At 40.3% G+C, this 25,283-nt stretch overlaps 1 protein-coding gene across 1 annotated transcript; it reads right to left on the bottom strand.

Annotated features, from left to right (window-relative positions):
* Window positions 1–5,050: 5,050 nt before the first annotated feature.
* clcn6 (chloride channel 6) lies at window positions 5,051–25,250 on the bottom strand. The gene is made up of 23 exons (XM_074681538.1): window positions 25,090–25,250; window positions 24,232–24,291; window positions 24,021–24,086; window positions 23,566–23,631; window positions 23,257–23,323; window positions 22,802–22,908; window positions 22,547–22,673; window positions 22,280–22,347; window positions 19,368–19,426; window positions 19,149–19,281; window positions 18,603–18,716; window positions 18,336–18,502; window positions 17,611–17,722; window positions 16,903–17,032; window positions 16,606–16,759; window positions 15,015–15,171; window positions 14,755–14,861; window positions 14,355–14,541; window positions 12,206–12,366; window positions 10,428–10,584; window positions 10,198–10,305; window positions 8,297–8,422; window positions 5,051–8,125 (listed from the first exon to the last, which is right to left on the bottom strand). The coding sequence occupies exons 1-23, from the start codon at window positions 25,162–25,164 to the stop codon at window positions 8,045–8,047; spliced, it is 2,589 nt and encodes an 862-aa protein (XP_074537639.1). The 5' UTR covers window positions 25,165–25,250; the 3' UTR covers window positions 5,051–8,044.
* Between the last annotated feature and the right edge of the window lie 33 nt (window positions 25,251–25,283).

Genomic DNA, 25,283 nt, shown 5'->3' with positions numbered 1-25,283 from the left:
ACTTTACTTTAGGCAGATTTCTGGACACTCTGCCAAGACCTCATCGAGCAAATCTGTGAAGTCAGATGATGGAGTGGAACAGAAGTAGAACAAATCACCAACAGCCTGGTACAAATATTATATATTTATGCAGGTGAAAGTTGTCCAGAGTTGGGTCAGGTGTCTTTAAGTTTCAAAGTGAATCCTGACTGTGAGACTGAGAACATGTCACTGAACATCTGTCTGTGTTAGACATGGAGGGAATGAGAGTGACACGGCTGAAGGAAGGACGAGAGACTCATCAGGATGAGTTTGGAGCAAGTGGCTGTCGAAGAATTACCGTGAAATAAAAAGTCACACTGAGAGACAGAGAGAAGGTGAGGAGGAGAGGAGGAGAGGAGGTGAGGAGGCGAGGGGGAGTCAGGGTGTCTGGGCACCTTCACCTCTGCAGCTCATACCATTAAACCCAGCATTCTAACCATGGGGCTCTGTCATTATTACCAGCTCAAGAGAGGAAGTTGAAGCAGATATGGTGATGTTCACTCGCCGATGCCACATCCTGTCCCTCAGAGCAGCATGTGTTTACCATCACCTACAGATGGTCTCCAATTACACACAAAGGACGAGTGTTTCCATCTCTTCTCTCACTAATCTGGTGGGATAATAGCCAGCTGCCCTCACCTCCACACACCTCTCTGAGCTCCTCTCAGATTATGTTAGGCTCCCCCCTCGCTAGTCAAAGGTGAAGATTTATAACAGGCTGGATTAAATGACTGAGAGGCCTTCAGTGGGCTCAGGTCTCCTGCTGAGAGGCTCTCGTAGACACCAACCCCTGCGCTCATCTGTTTGAGCGTTTAGATCACTTTTAGTCGGTCTAAACATAAAGGGCCATAAACACGTGTTTCCAACTTGATCGAAGAAGAAGTGACACCAAAGCTGCTTTTAAAGTTACAGGTGCCTTTTAGCATCAAGATATCCTACATCATAACCATCTTATTCTTTAGCATAGAAATCAATGTGCACTTACTGACGTACACACAGGCAATGAGAGGACAGCGTCTTGGTAGGAAAAACTGTGTGATAAAATATGAACAAATGGAATGTAAAGTCCCTGAGGGGGGCTTTAAAGCAAACAGATTAATACTGATACTGATGCTTCTTTATGACCCACTCAAACTAATGAAGCCATCACAAACAACTGTCTGTTTCTGTTTTTGTTTTTAATGCCTCAATCTGCTTCAGGGCTGGTTTCAGAGCCAACGACCGACAGAGTCCTGAGGAACAGTTTGTGTTTATGGATTCAACAGGAAAACTGTGCAACAGATTAATGTTTGTATGCTGTTGATTCTTCAATTCAGGGTACTTTTGGCTTTTGAAATTTTGAAAAAATAATGTTCTTTTATCTATGTTTTTCAAAAGGTTTATCAACTTGTCTGGAACTAAGATCTCAGTGTAGCTTTGATTGTACTTCACGATAATTTTGATATTGTGATGCTTTTTTCAAAGTTGTCACAGCAAAATGTCATTACCATCGCAAAAACAAAACACTGATTTTAGTATAAAATGATATGACAAGCAAAGTTTCCATAATCATTCCAGTAAGTACAAAACGCTTTTTAAAAACCATGTACTAGGTATTTATAAGTACATTTAAAATACATTTTAATAACATGTTCTCTCTAACTTTTTAATATATCGCGTTGTCTCAACAATGAAATATTGTGTACTAATCAGAATATTCAAATTACAACTTTTTTCAGAAAATTAAATTCAGACCTCTTAACATTACTACGATAATTGAGGTGAAACCCTAGTTAACAAAAAAGCAACATTGTCTATCAAAAAATGTATTGTGATGGTAATGACAACATGTTTTGGTAATGACATAAAAATTATGATGGTGCTTTTTAACATGAAGAAAAAAACAAGAAATAAAGAAAATACTGTTATTTCAAGAACATATTTTGAACACTAAACCTTTTATCATCTTCCTTGAGCTTGCTGGCTCATTTCTGACATAAAGAGATCAAACTAGAAAACTGGCATGCTCACCTCAAATGTCCCGTATAATAGAGTGCCAATTCAAAAATGATAAAATAGAAAATAAAATTTTCAGCACTCTCATATAAGTGTGTAGATTTATAATTCATACATAACAACAGTGGCGTGACCATGGACTGCATAATTAATGGACATAGTCTCCCGGATGTCACCTGTCTGTTTCTGAAACAGGTTTTTGAAGCATATTGGCTATCACAGCCCTATTGGAATTGATGAGAGCCTGGGGTACAGCTATGGGGTCCCTTCAGTCAGATGAGTTGAGCTGTGCCTCTGATTGGGTGAGCTCATGATCTTAGTATCCTCTAAACTGCTAAGTCAGACAAAAATGTGCTCCCCATACAAAAGGCCCGGGATATTGCAGGTCATTAACACGAATGACAACAAAGTCTTGATTAATCTTGGTCACTTCATAGGCATGAAAATGTTCTTGAAAAGTTACCGTACATAAATGCAATGTGTGCAGCAACACTGTCTCATGAACAATCAGAATTGACCTATTTTGGTTAAACAAAGGCATTTCAGACTCCACTTTGCCACAAATAACCAAATTTGAGTGGTAAACAAACCTATTGTGTTTAGTCCAGTTCACCTTCATTACTTGAAAACTACTGAGCAATTGCTGCCTGTTGGTTATCTGGTGAGGTTTCCCACTTTTTTTTTCTTAAATCTTTCCATCCACTTTAATCCTAATTAAATACATAAAATATGTATCAATTTTATTATTTGAATCATTTAAATGTCCATTTGATTACATGATGTCACTGTTAATATGGAGAAAAACACATTTAATGAGTTATTTTTCATATAATAGATGTTGGAGGGCTGAGGCTATTTTTAATAGATTTTGATAAACCTAAGATCAGTAATAGAATTGATTTGATGTGTTGAGAGGGGAAACTGATGCTAAATTAGATTCCTGGAGGTAGAGTTTAAAAACACGCACTTCAAGCTGTGGCTGATGATGAATTCTTGTTATGGTTGAAGGAAGCCAAAAATGGGGTCAGGACAAAAGTAAAAGTGAATAATTTTTTTGTTTACTGTAGTTTCCTGTGTCTCCCCTCACACCTCTGCATGGGTGGTGTCAGCTTTGGTTAACACAGAGGTGCACCTTTGGAGAATCTGCTTCTCTCAGGTCTGCAAATGGCCATTTACCAGTGAGAGCTTTTTTGCACCTATCCAGGGTCTGCTGACAGTCCCTGGGCTGTGATATGTCACTGTGTAGGTTTACAGACCTCAGTGTGCAGTGCGTGCTAAACACCAAACCCTTAAATCACTAGACAGTGAGGCGATGGTTTCTCTCAGCTGATAACAAACCAAAGAGACACACCCAAATAAGCTGCTCCAGCTTAAAGTCATCAGGAGTAACTTTTATCCTCTGAAACTCTTTATATCCCCTGCAAGGCCACTGGCTGATCACTTATATTTAACACTGTTTTTCATCATCAAGCTTCAGAGGCTGAGTTTATGAAGCATGCTCTGTTACTGCTATCTGTGGGCAATCCTACGCTCAGTAAGCTAAATGGTGTCAAGCGTTCCTCCTGCTTTGAATTATATCATCATAAAGTCCCTCACACGCTGCAACCCGAGCAGCCCCTGCTGACAAACTGATTAAAGTCACCAGCTGATCGGACACGTCCCGGCTCTACAGGTGATGAAGATTCAACAGTGAAGAACTCACCATCTGTGTGTGTGTGTGTGAGAGAGAGAGAGAGAGGAGGGAGAGAAAAACTCATTAAACAAACAAACATTTGTTCCTCCTGACAGGATCCATCAGAGTGTATAACCATGTTGGTGAAGAGAGATAAATAATAGCAGATTTTCAAATGTTATAAAATAAGTTACACAAAGACCTGGACGAGCGTTCAGATAAACCTCTGATCATTTTTACCCTTTCCTTTTTAACCATGTATGATCACCATCAGTCATCATAAACTGGATCAGGGCTGGTCATTGTGGGATGTGAGACACTGATTAAGGGGCCACAAAATAAGTCTCTGACTAAACAAATAAATAACCATCATGCTAATAACAGTTCAAACAGCATTTAGACATTGCTGTTAGTATACATCCAAACACAGCAGCTGAATCATGAAATGGTGCTGTCTATGGGACTGTACCTTCACTTAAATGCTCTCATCCAGACTCTAAACTTGAAAAATAAAAAAACTGTATATGTTTGGGGGGTGTCATAAAAAATTTATGAAAATTAGCTCTTTCCAGGAGCAAGATTTCCACAAGCAGATGATGTCATGTGACCGGGACCACTTGGAAACTACTTTTTACAAACCAAAATGTTTGTTTAGTTGTCTACTAACATATAAGTTGAAAAAGTTGCTTAGTAACGCTGAGATTTTTTTTATTGAGTGTTGAAAATTACAGTGATACACTTAGGCAACAATTGTTGCTGGTGGGGCAAAAGGGTTAAAATTGACCAACACAGCATTGCCCATCAACACATCCCATTTATTAACACAAAAACACACGGCAAAAATCACTGGATACATGGTTTGGGCCATGGAGCGCAGACAGCCAGTCTGCACTGTGGATGCAGATGGCTGGTCTGCGCTGTGGAGCACAGACAGCCGACAGCTGGTCTGCGCCATGGAACACTAACAGCCGATAGCCGTGGACAGTTGATGTACAATTAATGCGCTCCATGTACAGACAATCATTCTGATGAAATATTGATGAGGAGGAAGTGAAACATACCACACTTTCTTCAAGGTTCCCACCAAAAAGCTGATTTGGGTCGCGTGACTTTGGAGCACACCATTGCTAATTTATAGGGTTTTTTTTCACACACAAAGTGAAATGTTTTATCTAAATTAATTATTTCAATACTTTAAAACTGCTTTGTCATGTTCTAATGATTATTTTGATCAAATAATAACGAAAATAATAAACACAAACATGTATTCTAGTGTTAATTTTGAAGAGCAAACTTTATGTGTGAGAAATCAGACAGCACAAAAACTTAATGACCCACTGGAAAATTGGTCACTGCTTGAAATTAATATTTTGGTAAAATTAATAAATATATGCCATGGACCCATATTTTAGAATCACTCATCAGATTCTTACCTGTCTTCACTAAAATGTTGGAGACTGTTTTAGATGTTTGGTGGTTGAAACCCAAAGGGAATAATGTATTCATTATTATGAGTATTCTTTTCATTCAAGTAGGGGGGGCCCAGGTGACTTCCATGTTCCCTAAAGGGAGGCTCACTGTCTTACACTTCAAAAATCGCTCCTTTATAACGTTTCCATGGTCAAATTCTTTATTAAAACCAAAGAGAAGACAAACTTTGTGTGATTGGGAAACAGAAAACCTTTATTTATCTGAAACATAACAAAGGCACAACGCAGAGTTATCTCTGCTTCTTCCTTCTGCAGGAAAAGGGTCAGTTTTCTCATGGTCTGATCGAGCACGGGGCGCTGTGGAAACCTCCACATGAGTCAAAAGAAGCAGAAAGGATTTGGCAAACAGTCGCAGGTCCGGCTTCACGTTGGATATGTACGAAGCATTGTTCCCTTAATCTCATAGCTTGGACACCTCCTGCTGTGCCGTATGACGCATTTAAAAGGCTTAACATCAAAACAAGAAGTTCAATGATAAAATAAGTGAGCACTGCCTACTGTATAGGACTTTGAGTAAGTAAATGACAGAGAGCCACCTCAGAAACATGACTGCATGATGCTTCATTCACAGCACAGGCAGCAAATCATAAAAATCCAGCTTTATAAAAATAATCTCTTAAATACAACATAAAGCAGAGACAAGAAACAAAAAAAGGAATGTTTGATGAACAAATATGTGCCATGGTTTTCAATCGCCCTGACAAACAGTGGTCTTCATTAAAAGCACCCTTCACTTCCTTTGCTGGGTCTCATTTTCAGTTCCTCAGAGGAAACAGATTCTGTATAGAGAGAGCAAGAAAGGAGCTAATGTGCTGATAACATCCCGTAGCTGAGGACTCTGTGGAATACTTCAAATATAAGAGTTAATACAGGAGCTTCATTCTTTACATCCCCACAGATCCTGACAGAAAAACTTGGTCTGAGTAACCTCAGACTGTTGCTCAGTCCTCTCAGTCCAGACAAATTCCAGCTCTGAGCTCATGGATGGGCAGGCGGGGAAACCATCTACACATCAGAAGTGCAAATCAACTTTGCTAATCTATTTACAAAGAGCTGAAGTGGTTAAAAATGTTACTGTTGGTCCACCTTGGAATGAGCCCACGAGGTCTCTGAGCATCCTCTGAGGGTTAGTTCAGACACAGGCTGTGAGGGATGCCAGCCCGCGTTAGTGCAGACAATTCCAGTTACCTCCACAGGAAACCCAAACATACAGTCAAAAATCAAAGTGCTACAGTGACAGAGATGATAAAGCATTGTTGAAAAGTCAAATCAGATGTTCTGGCCAGTGGGTAGTTTGGAAACTTCAGCAGGTGGTGTTTCACTCAGGTCAGCTTCACGCCGCAAGCAGCGGAAGAAAAGCAAACAGACTTATCTTTGTAGGTTTTCAGGGCACAGGAACCAAAAGAGCAGACCATAACCTCGTTACTGAGGGAATGTAGTGTTTGATCATGCAGGAGGTCATGAGGACAGACATCTAGACAAGGTGTCCTGGTCTTTCATCGCCTGGTGCTCCTATGAACTCTAAACCAAAACATCATTACAGACTAAACATCTGAGAATTTAAAGTCCTGTGAGTACTGTTTGAATGCACACAGAGAAATGTTTCATGGTTATTTCTCTTGATTTACCTACAAGAAGCTGCTGACTCACAGACAGGTGAGAAGTTAGAGGAGAGCTTAGAAATGTGGTCTGTGGAGGACAGCAGAGGTGTTTCTCATGTAACAGCACCTCTGCCACTAAACTACAAACATGCAAACATTGAAAATGAAAAGCTCTTAAGAGTTTAAAGAGCACCAGGTGCACAAAAGCACCTTCCTGACCCCCTCTAATCTGTCCCTGCGCCATGCATTGATCTGAACTAGACCTGGGGCTCTGGTCTTCAACCAGCAAAAAGTGACCTCACTACATCGAATCAAAGCATGAATAACTCTTTCCCAGTCTGACCGTTAGCTGTGCAAAGGTTGAGGAAGCTTAAATCAGAGCAGAAATGAGTTTAAAATAAATATTTGACATGTCACACAGTTCAACAAACATACAGCTCCTGTTGTGACCTTCTGACTTATGTTGATCTTGCCCCCAAAATTTACATTTTAAAGTTTTTTTTTTCCAGTCCAAAACATCCCAGGGTGATTTGATTTGACAAGAACTTGCTGTTGAAGCTGAAAAGAATGATTAATCTGATTGCACATGGAAGTTTTTGTGTTTTAAGGTCATTCAAAGACATCAGTATTAATTTATATTTGTTCTAAAACCAGTTAAAATCTGCTTGCAGGGGTCTCCAGCTCAGATAATTGAAAAAGAATCTTATTTTCATTACATCCTTCATAAAAAGATGGCCAGTGTTACGTCTCCTCATAGAGAAGCAATTGGTTCACTTCACTGACAGGTTAGTTAATAAAAAAAAAAGGAATTTGATGTTAATAAAAAAGGATGCAACAACATAATCGAAAGCTCTGTAGACCAATGAGGCCTCAAAGCCACACAGGAGCGTGTTCTGCTGTGACACATGAGGGAGCCATGATGAATGTGAAAATTGTTTTGGTTAGCAGACGGATCAGGACATTTAGCATCACACTGGTCTAGATGTTTTTATCTCACCATGTGGCCAATGAGATGATGAGTTTCCTAACACATCAAGGTGGTACAGTCAGCTCTGTTCCTTTTGACCAACCGTTAGTATCCATGGTGGATCACAGCACAGCCAGGGATGAAAGATAGACTCCTGTGAAACACAACCTGCTGGTCTCCCTAACAGAAGGACTGAGATCCACACTGAACCGCAGAGAGGGAGAGTGTGTGTGTGCGTGTGTGTGTTAAAATTCAGTTTGGTTTGGGAATGCCTACATGCTGAGGGGTTGGGGGTTGGTCAGATGGTGATGTAATGCTGTCTCAGCTTGGCCACCAGGAACTCATGTGTTAGATTATGTCGTGTGATTATTCCAACAATCTGAAAGACAAAGCAGATTGGGGAGGTTGGATGAAGCCAAGACGAGCTGGGCTATCAGACTTTAATCCAGGTTTCTAATAAAAAGTGGGATGTCCCTACAGCCACAGAGCATAATATCAGCTTTTGGAATCTGGCCCAGCAGAACCTGATCCTCTTTACCGTCTCACTCACCTCTCCTACAGCGTTAACCACCGGTAAGTGTCTCAGGCCCATCGTCCTGAACAGGTTGAACACCTGGGAGATTCGGGTGTTAGGAGACACCGTGTAGGGACAAGGGTTCATGTAGGGGGTGACGTCCTGGGGACAAAAAACACATGGAAGACTTTCATACCTGCCCAGGATGTGTAAGTCCCTGTGAGGACATTTGAGTGATGTAGAAAAACTCTTCCTTCTAGATACATGCCTGATCCTAATCCACACTTTAAAATGAGATTATCAGCACCAATAAAGGTTTAAAGGTAATTCCTGAATGCTACTCCTAGCTTCCAGGTCGAGAAGGACCCCATTGATTTACAACACATCTAAGCCTTTATAACACCACCACGCCGGCTGATGACATTTAGTTCAGGGTAGAGAGATCTGTGTCTTTCTCTGCTGAAAATGATTTCTGTGATTAATTTTGTAGTGATGGTGGAGACTGGAGCCTAACTGTCAGACAGAAAAATGACAGAAGAGCAGAAGAAAGATAAACAGGGGAGATACAGACCACGAGCTAAAGGCTAAAACACGAGCTAAGACTACAACACAGGCTAAAGGCTAAGAAACAGGCATCTCAAAGCGATAATTTCATGCCTCCTCTGTCCTATCTTCTCTGTGACACCGGAAGTACTTTCTGAATCGCCATAGCTGCATAAAATACTGAACACAACCATCATCAAATCAATGTAATGGAGGATCAATACTGGTATCTAATAAATAATATCTTCCTGAGACACAATAAACTAAGTTATATTAATAAGTTTCAGAGTTCACCATCAGATGCACTCCAGATTAAGGCCAAATCATTCAAAAATACTTTAACAATTACGCAATTTACCAGTAAACTGATCTGTGTCTTCTAAACAGCTCACAGAATAAACAGAGAGCAGGTTTTCTTCATGGTAACGTGTTTGTTAAACAGGTTAAAGGAACAGACAAATCTCTGTTACTGTTTCTGTTTGATCAGAGTTATTACAGCGCACATGTGAAAACACACAAACAGCTGTTAGAGCTGACTGACAGATGATCCAGAGGTGATCAGCTGATGCCATCATCACTGAAACACGTTGCTTCATGTGACGCTCCGGAGGAGAGGATGTCCCATTGCTCTAAAAACAAATCTCCTCCATCCTCTCTCCTCTCTTCATTTCCTCACGTCTCTCTCATGTATATCTGGTAGGAGGCACTAAGACACAAATAAACGACGCAAATGGAGGAAGGAAGGATGGAACTCTATCGCTTTGAAACACACCCTAAAACGCAGACTAAAGGCTAAAACACGAGCTACAGGCTAAAACACAAGCTAACGGCAAAAACATGGGATAAAGTCTAAAATACAGGCTAAGCTCTAAAACACGGGCTAAAGATTAAAACAGTTAAATACTCCCATGAATGTTTCTCTTTGCCATTTCACAGATAACTTTGGCTGAGAGAAAGAAGCTATTATCCTTCCAGTTATATTGCAGCTCAAACAGACACCTTAGAGTTTTGTGAGTGGGTCTAACTTTCCACATGTTTGATTAAAACCAAACACATGAACTAAAAAAACCATGGAAGGCATTAAATTGGCAGCACAGAGGGTTTTAGATCAAAAAATAGATGGAAGAGACGTAAAGAGATCTATTCATGGTCACACTTAAAAGCTTTCCAAACTTTTACCACAATAGTTTCTGAGTGATCACATGTTGAACATGTGATGTGAATATTATCTGACTTCAGCGTTTGCTGATGATTTGGAGCACTCAGTCGTTGGCTGGATCCTTCTACCTTAAGATTATTTGATGTTTGGAAGTTTCTCTTTGTCTGAAGAGAGTTTGGAAGATACAATGAAAGCTTCGTTAAGTTTAGCCCTCTGTGCAGAAAATGTGTCGTACCACTATCATGCGGGGGTTGAGCAGGGCGAGGTCCAAGTCGTGGATGTCGGGGTATCGTGGGTAATCTTCTGTCATCTCTGTGAAGGATAACCGCGGCTGCGTGGCACTCTGTGGGAGGGAGGCTCACTCAGATACACACAGAAACGTTTGAAGCACAGGTCAAGTGTGTGTGCGTGCATGTGTGTGTATGTGTGTATGTGTGTGTGTGTGTGTGTTTGTGAGAGACGGACCGACTGACTCTCGGAGTAGCAGACCCCTCTGATGAGCAGGTTGACAAGCTGAGAGCGCAAGATGAGGCCGTGGAAGGTGAGAGGTCTAAAGCGCTCCTCCATGGTCCACTCCTCACTGGGGGACTGGTCTGGGTACAGGTTTGGGTACGGAGTGTGTCTGTGGAAAAGGAGGTCACAGGTGAACTATCACAGGTGGCTGGCTTCATACACACCATTATATTATCATAAACATGAACCATTTGACTTATAATCTGTGCATCTCAAAGGTGCTTGCAGGTCAGTGCTGTCCTCTGCTGGAGACAAAAACAAAGCACACCACCTCACTGAGCTCAAAAGAGTCAGGATTTGGTTCTGAATTTTAACAAGAGTTATGCATTGCAAAGGAAATTTGACAAACTTAAAACCACTGTCATTTATAAATGTTTTCTCTAAACTATAAATGCAGCAAAATGTTGTTTTTAAAAACTGGAACAAAATGTTGAGTAAATTTGTGTGGGATGATAAAAAACCAAGAGTTAAAATGAAGACTCTGAAAATGGCTAAAGAGAAGGGGGGACTTGCTCTCCCCAATCTAAAGCATTATTACTATGCATCTCAATTACAATCAATACGTACTTGGTTAAATGATAACTCTGAGGTAAGGTGGAGGTCAATAGAGAAATACATGTGTGGTGTTTCATTAAAAACGATACCCTTTTGTGCAAAGCAACAAAGGTAACAAGCAATGGATGGTACATTTATTAAGAATACTTTGCAGATTTGGGGTCAAATTAAGAGTAACTGAAATAAAAATGATTTAATGGTGCTGAGAGAGATAAAAGAAGATCCAGATTTTTTTCCTAATAAACATGACACAACTTTTACTATATGGGCACAAAAGAGACTGACTATTTTTGGACAGTGTCTGGACGAAAATGGAATAATGTCATTTGAAGTGTTGAATATATACTTTGTGCTCTTAGGCAAAACTGTGAATAAAACACAAAACGACAATGATAAATATTTGATAAGGACACTGCGCATAACAGCACAGAAGTAGATAACAAGAAACTGGCTGCAGAAAACATGTCCCCTGATAGTTAAATGGAGGGTAATGGTGCAAAAAATACACCAGATGGAGGAATTAACTTATAAAATAAGGGGAAACTTGAAACTTTTTGAAAAAAGATGGTCTAAGTGGTCACTTTATTATCACATGGTCATGGCATAATGAATTGAAACTATTGAATTGTGATTTTTATGTTGAGGCCGACAGTTAACTGGGGGAGCACTATATGAACTTTACCTTGAGAAATGTCCTGTACTTTATTTTCATTTTTTTCTCTCTCTCTATTTGTCTGTTTGTATATACTCTATGTTTGCCTTGCCATAATGTTCAGAAGGTGTGAAAATTTGAGAAAAATACAGTAATCAGATTTTCATAAATCAGAAATGTTTTTGTATACATTTAATTGTATATGGAGAATCTTAAATATGGTAGCACTTTAAACTTGGATGCTAAATAATGTTATTATTTATGTATGTATAAAAATGGTTGTCATCTCTACATAGGTCTCTTAAAAAGGGCAATGAAAGTTGTGATGTGATGACAATAAAAAGTATTAAAAAGGAAGTGATTCACTGGCATCTTTACAATCACTCCATAACTCCTCGCACTAACTTTAAGGACTGTCAGGTGTGTGTGTGTGTGTGTGTGTGTGTGTGTGTGTGTGTGTGTGTGTGTGTGTGTGTGTGTGTGTGTGTGTGTGTGTGTGTGTGTGTGTGTGTGCATCCTCTACCTCCTTTCTAACATCTGCTGCAGCAGGTCCTCTCCCTCCTCTGCCGGCTCTGAAGCAGCACTCTGCTCGTCACAAACGTTCCTGAGCTCACTGGACGGATACGACTTCATAGACTGACAGCGCCGCCGCTGTTCCCCAGCTCGAGACATCACACTGGATTTCTACAAGTGAGGGTAAAAGAAGTTTTACAGATCCAGTCCTCTTGGACAGCCTTACAGAAGATAGAGAATAATTCAAATTCAGTTCAATCAAAAAACTTGATTTAACCCTGAGGGGCAATTAAAGGCACATAGAGAAGTAAACAATTTTAACAACCAAATACATATGAAATCCAGGAAAAGGGAAAAAATAGAAGACAATAGATTATAAAATACTAAAGCCATTGAAATTCTGATCAAAAAAATAACTAAGTACCAAAAAACCTGAGTATAGGATAAGACATGAATCAAATATGTCGATGAAGAGGACATGCTGACTGTTTGAAATGTTAGTCCTCTCTGCCCTGATCCTAACAAACATTTTAAGCCATGAGTGAGAGTAAGGGTCCATTTGAAACTAAAGGTCGGACAAGTGGTCACTGAACCTCTACTAGGGGTGGGCGATATGGCCCAAAATTTACTTTACGGTATTTTTCCTTCATATTGTGATAACAGTATTATATCGTGGTTTTCCAACATGTAAAACATGAAGTCTTACCAAAACATGATTCTGACTGTTCTGTGTTATAAGTGTACACATCCTACCAAGCAGGAGGAAAATCTCTAATACTGTGATAGAAAAAGGCTTTGCCCATAATGTGCTTTTGGAAGGAAACTTTTCCCAATTCAAGCTTGAAGCGCACTGTACTGGTGAGCACTGAGGAATGAAGAATATATACAAAAAAAAAAAAAAAACTTTTTGCATGTTCTGTATGTTTTCTGAAGCCTGTAAGGTTGTCTAATGAAGCGCTTAAGATTTCTGAGCTTTTATTCCTCTAAACACTGCTGCTGTGATACAGACGGCTGTGGCATGGGACAGAACATTTTACTGACGTGCTTTTTACCATCGCTGTCGTGTTTTTCGGGCAACAAACACAGAGATACAGACAGATCAGTGATTTTGACGGAAGAACAGAGCGACAGTTCAGACTCAGAGCCTGAACCACGACCAGAAAAAACAAAAACTTTTGAAGCAGGTGCTCGGTCCACAGCTTTATCGATCCAAGGTAGGATTCCTAAACCATGCTGTCTTAAGATATTTATCATCGTCACTCACAAGGAGTAAAAACAACAACCTGTCCCAGCGGAACATCATGATGTGGCGCTTGACAGCGCTCAGGCTTCATCCTCAGAACAAGAGTCTATCACAGGCATTTTGTAGCTGCATGTTTATTGGTCAAAAAAAAGGGTAAAAACAAACTTATAGCAAACTAGCACAACGCTTGTTGTCTCTTTCCCATCAGCAGAAACCTTCTGAATGACAGCGGTCGATCCAGCCGGACGCACAGGAGCAGGCTGGCTGTTTATGCCTGAACTCCGTCAAAGCTCAGCAAAACTCAGATTTTTCGTCTGCACGCATTTCATTGATAACGAAAATCATCGAGAAATTTATTGGTTTCAATGCTTAGAGGGTATGAAGCTTGTTAGACTGTAAAAATCCGTAATTTACTGTTTCAGTTTGCTTCAAAACGTTTATTTTGATGCCACTACTTTTGTTAAAAAATGATTGTATCATATTTTAGGTTAAGAGGTTTGACCATAGACACTTACCTGTAACGATGCACAGACTGTGTCCAAAACAGGGTAGCCATCATCACACACATCAGCTGTTTCGCTTTCTGCACGTGGTAAATGTTTACCTCGTCACGTCACTGACTCAGTGCTACTGGACTTAAAGGTGCATTTTCAGAATGGCTGTGGCAGAAACGTCTTCTCACGACGGGAGAAATAAATCTCCTACATAGATTAACCACTACTTGGACTAAATTATGTGTAACAACGCTTTACCGCGGTAATAACAGTAAAGCAAAATTCATTTCGTGGCAACTTATGATACCGGTGACGGTGATGAAACCAGTATATCTCTCACCCCTAACCTCTACACTTCTCTAGTGGTCTTACTGCTCATTAGTTACACCTCAACGCTGAGCTCACACAGTTTAGGGACCAACCTTGAATCGGATGTTGTTGCTGACCAGGATGTTCCCCTTCATGAAGTCTCGCTCATTCTGTCGGTTTTCAGTGACCACGGGGAAGGCGTGGTAGACGGTGGTCCGCAGGATGCTGACCAGAGACTGGACCCGGGTATGGGGGTACACGTACGTCAGGTTTGTCTCCATGATGTCACTGGCTGTCAATCTGGTAAAGGTGAAGGAAGCGACATGAACAAACAAACAAACAAACAAACAAATGGTGAGGACGGAGCTGCACTTTGTGATGAGGATCCTGTAGAGGTGCCAGTTAACCTGCTTGTTTCCAGCAGAACTTAAGATAACACAAATGACTTCAGCTTCCAGTCACACACAGACTATCTGTCAGGTGAGACAGGTAGGAAGAAAGGATCTGGCTCACTTGTCCATCTCCACCTCAGTCTCCCACTCCAGCAGCGGCACTCCTCTCAACTGGATGTGGATGTCGTAGATGCCTTTGTTGAAGAAATCTCCAGTCCACTTTGCGACCTGGTGACACACAAAAAGGCTCAACTATAAAGTGAAGAGAGAGCATGTGACTTCATCATAAACAAAAAAACTGATCAACTCTTCATGAATTCCTGCAGATTGCAGACACTCAGTCTCTGTATTGATTATACATATGTTTATATGAAACTTCACCATCAGAGTGATCATGATGGGCAGCCCGTATGTGATTTCATTGGTCGATTCGATGAGGATGACGGTCAGGCTGATGGTCATTCTAACCACACCCCCGAGGAAGGAAGCAGCTCCGATGAGCGCAAAGGTCCCCGAGTAGATGTCCATCCCCAGCTTCCTACCAGAGGAAGGACAGACATCAGATCAGTGATCATTCCAGACATTGTGCAGAGAAGAGATCACAGAGAGAGAAACTTCACAGAGTTAAAGGGGACATATCATGCTTGTTTCTCCTTTTCACTATGCCAGACTAGGATGCCTGTAAAGCATTTCTGCCCTCAGTACAAGTCATTTAGTTCCTTCATTGCCCCACAATAGCGTTCTCAATATCCTCAGTTTAGGCCATTCTGAAGATCTCGTTGAAACGCTCCATTTGGAGAATGACCTCCAGTAACCTCGCAACGTCACAGCCCTTTGTACTCTGATTGGTCAGTTCTATCAGAGGGGTGGAGGGGGAAGAGTCAGGGGGTGGTTTTTGCAGCATGGCAGTATTTACGAAATCACCACATTGAATGGGGCAGACCGAGCGAGTTTGCTGTTTGTCAAAACTTCACCGTAAGGCATTGATAGCACTAATGAAATGGCAGAGTGTAGGATACGTCCTTTTGTATTGGACCCCGAGTCAGACCCGGACGGTTCTGCAGCTCAGGAGGAAGAAAATCCACCTGGACACAGATCATCTCAGGACGCTTCAGTGTGGTGAGTCAAACCGGTACTGTAACATGTATAGTTTATACGTGGAAATATAGGCAGACTTCACCAATAAACTATTTCTATAACAGGGCTCCATCCTGCTCCTTCACTTTTCTCTGTCTGTTTTATCCATCATGCTGAAAGTGTAGTCTAAAGATCACCTCTACCGTCAGTTCCTCACTATGTTATTACCGCAGCATTATTGTGGTCCAGGTTCACAGTGCATGTCAGAACAAGCATGCAAATATCACAGTCTCACAAGTATTACGACGACAGTGTTTTAACTGCTAATTCACCATGTAAAGCCAAGCTGCTCAGCAGAGCAGAGTCCCTGCATCCAGCACTCAGTCAGTCGGCTCTTGGTGGGTGTATCCCTCGGTGGCGGTTGTGTGACTAACTGACATCACAGAGGAGGAGCTGCTTTATCAGATTACTCCAATAAAAAGAAAGGATCCTCGTGTCGTCACGAAGGTCAAAATCTCGCAGCCAAATGGCAATGACCTATTTTCAGAGGCATCAAATCTCGTTCTAGGATATCAGAAAAAATACAATATCTCATTTTTTGAAAACTCAGGGGGTGTAAGGTCTTGTTTTCAACTTTATTATATTATATGTAAGTATTAAATCAGGGATCAGCATGATATGTCCTCTTTCATAAAGACTGGAGCCAGTGGGTGATTTGATAGTAGCGTGTGCTAACAGTCATTACTTTCAGCTGAGAGGAGCTCAAAACTGGCTGACACAACACAGTTAAGGACAAACCAACAGTCAGCAGATTCCAGCATGGTGGACGTGAGCCTGCAGAAGCAGCAGGGAGGCTAGCTTCAGTTTTTGTGAATGGAGAGAAATGTAATCTCACACTTTGAGGATGTTAGCTACCAGACGTCCAAGAGCAGCCCCACAGAGCAGAGAGGGAACAAACAAACCGCTGGGCACCGACACGCCATAAGTCCAACATGCCAACAGGAAGTAGAGCAGGAAGAAGAGAGACAGAGTGACCGGGCTGAAGGTGCCTGAGAGGAAAAGAAAGACAGATGGGGTCACAAATGGACTATTCAGCTTCTCTTTCAGATACATTAAATGACCCTCGTGTGCAGGAAATGGGGGTTAGATTTTCAAAGTAAAAGCCCTTGAGAAAGAGTGTTTCTGGTCAGACCGTCCTGATGGAAGAGCTGATGGATGGCGGCCTCCTGCGGGTTGAAGAACAGTGTGGCCATGTCGTTGTAGGTCTTATTGGTGCAGAAGAACTGACGGATTGTTGAGTTGATGTCTTCACTGCCAGACACCTGAGAGAAAAATCATTTAGCCTGAGATTAAAAATCATGAGCATAAGTGTAGAGATTTCATCATGAAACATAGAAGCTTAAGTCTCCATCCTTTGGATCAAAGTCTCATTCATAAAATCTTTTGTATTTATACCCTGCTCTCTGTGGGTCCATGCAATTCCATCAGCTCTCTATGACAATAACTGGATTGTGAAAATGATGATTTTAATATTCCATTGAAGCCAGTATCTAATGCCAAACATCCAGTAGGGACTTCCTGTGCATGCCTACCATGCATTCAGATCACAAGTAAGGTGAAATTCAAACCTCCAGATAAATCAATGCCATAGTTTCAAATCTGCAGCTCTGGCTGAAACCTTTGATAGTAAGCAGACTGTTAGCTGCTCTTCATGCACATAACTGTTCACAGAGAAAAAGAAAATCCACCTCAGATTAAAAAACCAAGGGGAAAGGATGTCAGGATGCCTCCCATGGTTGTTTCAAAGTGTTATATATTAACTGTGCACAGAAATTAATCCAACCAAAGGAGCAGCGCCCTGTAAAATCAAAATAATCTGCAGGAAGAAAACCATACTTACTGTGGAGTTGTGGGTGTGTGGGGTTGACAGATCCCGACATTCCCCCAACAGTAAGGATGATGCAAACACCACGATGGATGTGACCATGGTTATCAGAAGACTCTCGAGGACTCTAGAGACATGCAAAAATCAGATCAGCATCTGTGTTCTGTGGTTTTTATTTTAATCTAAAGACAGGTCTGAAGGCAGGTCTGAGGACAGGTCTGAGGACAGGTCTCAGGACAGGTTTGAAGACAAGTCTGAGGACAGGACTAGAGACAGGTTGGAAGACTCTTAGGACAGTTTGGGGGACAGGTTTATAGACAGGTCTGAGGACAGATTTGAAGACAGGTTTGAGGACAGGTTTCCAGACAGATCTGAATACTGGTTTGAGGACAGGCCTGAGGGCAGACTTGAGGACAGGTTTTAGAACAGGTCTAAGGACAGGTTTGAAGACAGGTCTGAGGACAGGTCTGAGGATTGGTTAGAAGACTTTTAGGACAGGTTTTAGGACAGGTTTGAAGACAGGTTTTAGGGCAGGTCTGAAAACAGGTTTGAGGTCTGGTTTGAGGACAGGTCTGAGGACAGGTTTGAAGACAGGATTGAGGTCAGGTCTGAGGATTAGTCTGAGGACAGGTCTGAGAATTGGTTAGAAGACTTTTAGGACAGGTCTAAGGACAGGTTTGAGGACAGGTCTGAAGACAGGTCTGAGGAACAGTTTGGGTTCTGGATGAAGTAGAACTTACCTGATGAACTTGGCCTTGGGATGAATGTGTTTAATACGATATTTTGACAGACTCTTGTTCATGCAGTTGAAGAGTGCACCTAGCAGGCCACCCACCACCCCCATTATGACGAAGAAAGCCAGATCCATGGCCGTCCACAGGTGGCATTTCTTATCTCCATCTGGACACTAGTGGGCAAAAAAAAACGTTGATAAGATCCAGATTGTGTGTAGAAATGATTACTTTGTGTCTTTTTTTAATAGACAGATCAAAGGAGAAACTTTGAACCTTAAACTCTCCAAAGTTGAGCAGACCCGGCAGCTGGAAGGAGCCCCACTTGTTGAAGTTAATCCCTGAACGGAAGAAGTTGAGCGTGAAAGTTGCAGACATGGAGCAGAAGAGCTGAAACAGAAGAAGAAGAGGTCTGAGGTTGTGAGTTTGTGTAATGACTATGAAGAGAAGAAAGGTGTTTTTTAAATTCAAGTTTTTTTTCCTTCATTTTTTCCCCCTTTTTTTCTTCTTGCTTCATTTTTTTTTTGTTCTTGCCTTTTTTTTCATTTTTTCTTTGTCTTTCTTGTTCTTCTCCTATTTCTTTCTTTTTCTTTTTTTTATGCTGCTGTTTTTCCACTGTTGTTAGATTCCTTGTTGGAGCACTAAACAAACCAGCGCTCCTTATTTCACCATGCATGATTTAGGTGATGACATTGAAGGCTTTCTTCTTTTATTCTTATTTCTATCATGGGGTTTAGTTCAGTGTTGAAGCTCAAACACAGTGAACATAAAGAATAGGAAACATTGTGTCCTCCTTCATGTAGACGGGAGTTTGTGACTCACCACTTTCCAGGTGAGCGCCTGGTTCCAGAAGGACGAGCCCTCCTCCAGGCTGAAGAGCGTTCCTCCGATAGGAGCGCCGAAGGCAGCAGCGACTCCAGCTGCAGCGCCGGCCGATACAAAGTCCCGCTTGTCCCTGAAACAGAGCAGAGACCGAGCAGGGAAGTGGGGGGTTTATATTTGGACTCAAAGAAATCAGAAAAGAGAGAGACACAGATTTACCTGTCACTGCGAAAGTAAGGGAAATCAAATTTGATCCTCTTGAAAGTGATGCTCTGAAACTGAGAGAAGAAAACACATCGGATGAGCAAACAGAGCTGAAAAGGTTCAATACATCAGCTGCATCATAAGACTCTGGATTCAAAGCAATAATTTGGAGAGGACTGAGTAAAAGCTTCCTCTCAGATGAATCTGTGACAGTTTGAAGGCAAAAAACAGATACTGAGAATGAGATGTATTCAGGATTCTGAAGAGACGTACTGCAATTTGGCTTTATGGAAGTCCTTTGCTTGTTTTCTTCTGGAGGATATCAGTCTGACTGAGGCACCACTGCCCCCTGTAAAACTTTCTCTCAAACTTTGCTGAATCTTTGAGACAGTGGCCCTCATTTATGGAAAAATGGGTGTGCGCTCGTATCCATGCACAGATCGGCATTTATCAATCTGAATCTGTAAAATACATTGCTTATGAAAGAGCAAAGTGAGCTGTATGACAAATGTGTTTTCCTTTATCCATTTATTTAAAAGATAGAGGGGCCAGTATCAGTGATGAAGACACTCTCATGTCCACAGTGAAGTGTCTGAGAGGAACAGTCAGAGGACACTGGATCAAACTTTCAGCCTGTTTTTTTTTTTTTAATGAAGTTGTATAGATCCAGTATTGATCCATTCCTAAGAATAAAATCATATAAATCTGGTCGGTGTGTGAAAAAAGTGGGTTATTCATTAACAAAGACACTCTTCTAGATAAGATCACCACCAGTCAGCTCATCTCATGGAATAAATAACCACAACACTCTGATCTGCCCGTGTGTAGACACAATCTGTGCCTCAGTCTGTGACAGGTTCAGTTCAGTTTATAACTGCAGCTTCTTTCAGAGCTGACACACTTTTAACAGCCATCCTTACAGGGTTTTTTTTACATGGGTGTGATAAAATAATATAACTGGGGCTCTAATAGTTAGCTTTAACTTTGGGTGAGAAAAAAAATCAATCATATAAGCATCAGAATTTTTTTTTACAATTTTTAAATCAGAATTTTAAAAAATATATGTATTTATAAATGTATTTTTCAAATTTAAATCTTTCATTTTAGTCTTTGTTCAAAAGGTGGGTTCCAGCAGATGGTGAAATGTTTTCTCAGACTATCCAGTAAAGTGATGTCACATCCCCTGAATAAATCTCAAAAACTGACTCACATCTGATGAGCCTTTCCTCTGAAAACATGGCCCCTGATACAGCCCGAAAATAGAAATCATCATCACTCAACTTTCACATGGTCTGGAGTTTCATGGAACCCCAAGGATTCATAAATACATAAATTAAAACAACTTTTTGAAACACTTTTTTTGATAAATAACAGACAAATATACAATATGACCATTAAATTGTAAATAAGGCAATATCATTATGATTTTTTATTATTATTTAATATTGAATTATTATAATAAAATATTTCATTGTGATTATTTTAAGAATTTCATACTTTTTTTAGTGATGTCTTTTTATTTTCCACGCTTTTATTAAATTAAAAAATAAACGTTTTTTTAAAAGACAATTGTTATTTCATAATGTCTTTTTCCACAGTGGCCTTTTTATTTCATGTCATTTTTCTTCAGAATGACTTGGTCTGTCAAAGCTAGAGGGTGGGACCAGTGCTTGATCCTTTAAGATCAATTAGTTTGACAGGGGTCTAGCTGCAGACCTCCACTCTCAGCTCCTTGAAACTGAAACTGACTTCCCTCCTGCAGCCATTTAGTCTCAAATGTGTCATGTACTCCTGTTTTTAGCTTTTCAGTCATCTTAGCATTAGTAATAAGTCTCCACGTTTGAATCCATACTGCAAGTGCTGCTGCAATGTGTGTGTAAAGGATCAGCCAATCACTTAACTGGTTCCGTCTTATGTGCTTTGATTGACCATACAGTCTATGTGATTGACACACCAAGTAATTGTGCCGACAAACAAGATTATGAAATAAAATGAACATTGTGGAAAAGGACATTGAGAAATAAAAATTGAATTTGTAAAAAAAAAATTGTTTTATAAAAGGTTGGAAAATAAATAAAAAAAGTCATTACTTTTAAACGTATGAAATTGTTAACAAAATCATTATAAAATATCAAATTATAATACTTCGATATTGAAGAACAATAAAACACATTTCATAATAATATTACAGTATTTTACAATTTAATGGCCATATTATATATTTGTTTATTATTAATCAAAATGGTATTTATATCAAAATGATTTTATTTATTTAATTGTGAATCTTTTGGGGTTCCGTGGAGTTAAAGAAGCAAACTAAAATTCTCAAAAATCAGAAATATTGAATAATCACAATTTAAATCAAATCAGACCATAAAAATTGTCCCAGCCCTAGAAATAATGTATTATTAATCACAGTTTAAACAAAAGATGTGTGAACTAAATGTTTTAATCTCTGCTGTAGTTTGGTTTGTTACACACACGCTGCAGACAGCTGCAGTGATTTTCTTGCAAGTGTTTTTTCTGACTCTCCTTAAAGTGATACTCTGGGATGGAACAAGTTGGGTCTTATCACAAGGTTTAGGGCAGAAATGACCCCTACAGCAGTGTTTTTGTGCAGCAGAAGCCCAGAGCGCACACACCAAACACCCCCTCCCTGCTCCTCTGTCGGTTTCCTCTGCACTCAGACGGGGCCATATTTTACTTGACCAAAAACACAAATAAACGGACTCCCACCAAAAAACTCTGATATCGGTCTGCATTCACGCTTAAATTCAGGGGAACTTAATAATTTGTTTCAGCGATAAAAACTGCAGTAAGTTACTTCATAACTCTTTTTTTCCCTAAATAAGAAACAAAACAGGAAGAGCAAACACTCTAAAGATTATTCTACACACAGAGTGTTAGTCAGCTAGGTGTGTGTTTACCTGAGGAAGACCAGCTCCCACGATGGCTCCGCTGTGAATCATTGGGCCTTCTTTTCCTACAAACAGACCTGAGAGCACCAAGAGCAATCACGATATTTCACAATCATTTTCACAGCTTTGACCCTGTGTTCTCTGTTGTTTGTTTCTATGGTTTTTACTGTTTTATTTATTGCTCTGTAGCACTTTGAGAGCCTTGAAATGTAAAGTGCATTACAAAAAAATGGATTTTATTATTATTATTCTGTTGTTGCATTTCTTCATCCTTACCTCCAGCCACACTGAACAGGACTCCTCCAGCTTTGCAGAGAAACGTTCGCAGACGCACGATTCCAGGGATCTTCACTCCGTTCAGGTAGCTCTTGATTTCTGGGATCCCTGAACCTGCAGCTACCGGCTGAAAACAGGAAATCATAGTGTTAGTGTCTTAACATCATCTCCAACACACTTAGCTTCTGTATTTGAAAAGGAAAACAAGAAAGCACAACTCAAATAAATGTCCTGAGTGTATCTGAGTGAGCTCACTTCAATGAGGGCGAGCATGCTGGCGATGAAGACGAAGAACATGTTGAAGGAGAGGAGCTCCAACAGAGACAGAGCCAGGCAGCCTGTATCACTGCACTTCTCGATGGCTACGGACACCAAGTGAAGGAGAAATAAAACACTCACTCTGCACATGTTTCTACAGAGCTCTGCCGTCAGTGTTTCTGCTGCCAACATGTAGCTCACAGTAGGAGCCACATGTCAGAGAATCACACAAAGCAGCACATAATAAGCTTTACACATGCAGAGAAACTCTGAGCTGAGCTTAGGGACTGTCTCAAACTGTCTCAACATCTGATCCATTTGATTCTGTTCTGCACATAAAGGTTATAACAATCTGTCTGTGGCTGTTTTATTCTGCAGACTATGCAAACTGTGATTTCACTTAATGACTGAAGCTCGGCAATCTGTTTGACTGTTTGACAGTGGAAGGATACAATCACCCACCAGAGAGAACTTGATTTTAGTGAAGAGGTGCACAAAAAAGTCTACAAACAGGCCCACCTGAAAGAGACAGACAGGTCACAGTGGAGTCACATGATCAGCATCTAATAAAAATAAACTACAGAAATATCAAAACATGACCTGGACTGAAACATTTCTATGAAAAAAAAAAAAAAAAAAAAAAAAAACTCTTTTTATTTGAAAATCTTTCTAACTTTGCAGAAATTACCAACATGTAAAATAGACTTAAATTAAAGATCAGGAAATGTTGTGAATACTAAGATATTTTAATTTACACCTACCAGACCCACTGTGACTCCAATTGCAAACACCATCAGCCACCGCACGGCTTCATACTTCCCGGATTTCTGGTGGCAAAAAAAAAACAGGTTCAGAGGAAAAATCTAAAATTGAGAAGTGAAAATGTCCTTATTAAAAAAGTTATTTTCTTTATGATCATTATGACTTTCATATTTGGAGCTCAGCAAACAGGCTTTTAGATATTATCAACTACAACATTTAAACTTTTATGTTTTAATGCTCAATCCAAAATAGTGAAACATTGTACAAATAAACAATAAATCTGCACATATTTATGGACAAGCTGGTCTCCACTTCTTAGGCTGTTGGCAGTCCCTAAGATCTTGAGTGTCGCCTCATATTTATCATTTGTTTATCATGATTAAGAATCTCAATATCAACCATCACAAATAAATACATTTCAAAATAACACAAATACATTTCTAATCTTCCTTACTTTGTGGTCCATCCCCTCCAGGACCTCCACATACGGCTCATTGATGCAGCGGTCATAATCCAAACTCTGAAAGAGCCAAAACAAGCACAGACTGTGTTCCTAAAGCCAAGGTCAGATATCCACACGCTCTTACCATCACCAGAGACAGAGTGAAAACAACAACAACACTTTCTACACACGATGTGTTTCTATTACAACAAAAGTTCCTCACCTCATAGTCCTTCCTGGGCAGGATCTCATCTTCTTCTTCTCGGATTTCCCCAAGAATTGTCTTGGATAAGAAAGAGGAAGGACACAGCATTAATACACTCAGATTAGCAGGCAGCTGACCAGAACTGAAGCCAAAAAGCAGTATGATTAAATGCAGTTTAAACAGCCACACCAGACTCCATTTACAATTCTGTAAAATTATTTTGCACTTAAAAATAAGAAAACACCTTTTACATGAAGTATGCTCACATAGTTTCCAGGCATAGTTATAATCTTTAAGCTAATTCGGCTCTTTAATAATCTTAATCATTAACATGTTTTTGCATTGAATGAACCCCAATGTGAGATATGGAGCGCACCTGGACGGTACTTGCAATATCAAGCTTATCATACATTTAAGGTGTGTGTGTGTATGTAAAGTAGAAAACTGACGGGTAAGTTCAACGCCGAATTGAGGACAAAATTCAGATTAATAAGATACATTGGCATAGTGTTAGGAAGCGTGCAGTGGCTCAATATACCGTGAGGGAAGCTCTAACTTGAAGAATTTTTGAACAGGGTTCAGTACATCTGCTTCAGCTCCATGACTAAAGAAACCTATCGACTGATAGCTACCAGGGGCAAGTTATGGTCCTGTTACTGACTTCTTTACCCTTCTTGTTATTTTGCATCGAAGGACAGTAAAAGAAAAATGTAGTTTACTTGCAAAAGACAAAATAGACTGTGGTCAGTGAACAGGGTGGAGTAACTGGAGCAGGACACAGCGATGAGCTCAGGTGAGAGTCTGAGAGAGGTATAATAACCCACATTAAAACCACCTACACAATCCCAGTTTGCCCAGTAAATTTAAACAATTTACCAGTTCCTCTGGTGTCCGTGTCTCTCCTTCTCTGCAGCAACATTGGCAACAAAAACAGCTTCTACAACACGCCATCTTCGTTGTTGTGTCATGCTATGTTCAGGGCCCACAGTAAAACAGGCAAGTTCTTAAAAAATCAAAACTGTACACTTATCGGGAAAACTCACTTTTAAGATCACGTCAAACTGATAAGA

This window comes from Halichoeres trimaculatus, unplaced genomic scaffold (assembly GCF_033239565.1).
Source record: "Halichoeres trimaculatus isolate MK-OKI-2021-1 unplaced genomic scaffold, fHalTri1.1 fHalTri1_scaffold_11, whole genome shotgun sequence".
Lineage (NCBI taxonomy): Eukaryota > Metazoa > Chordata > Actinopteri > Labriformes > Labridae > Halichoeres > Halichoeres trimaculatus.
The sequence above is the reverse complement of the archived record's forward strand: the minus strand, read 5'-3'. Positions and strand labels throughout refer to the sequence as shown.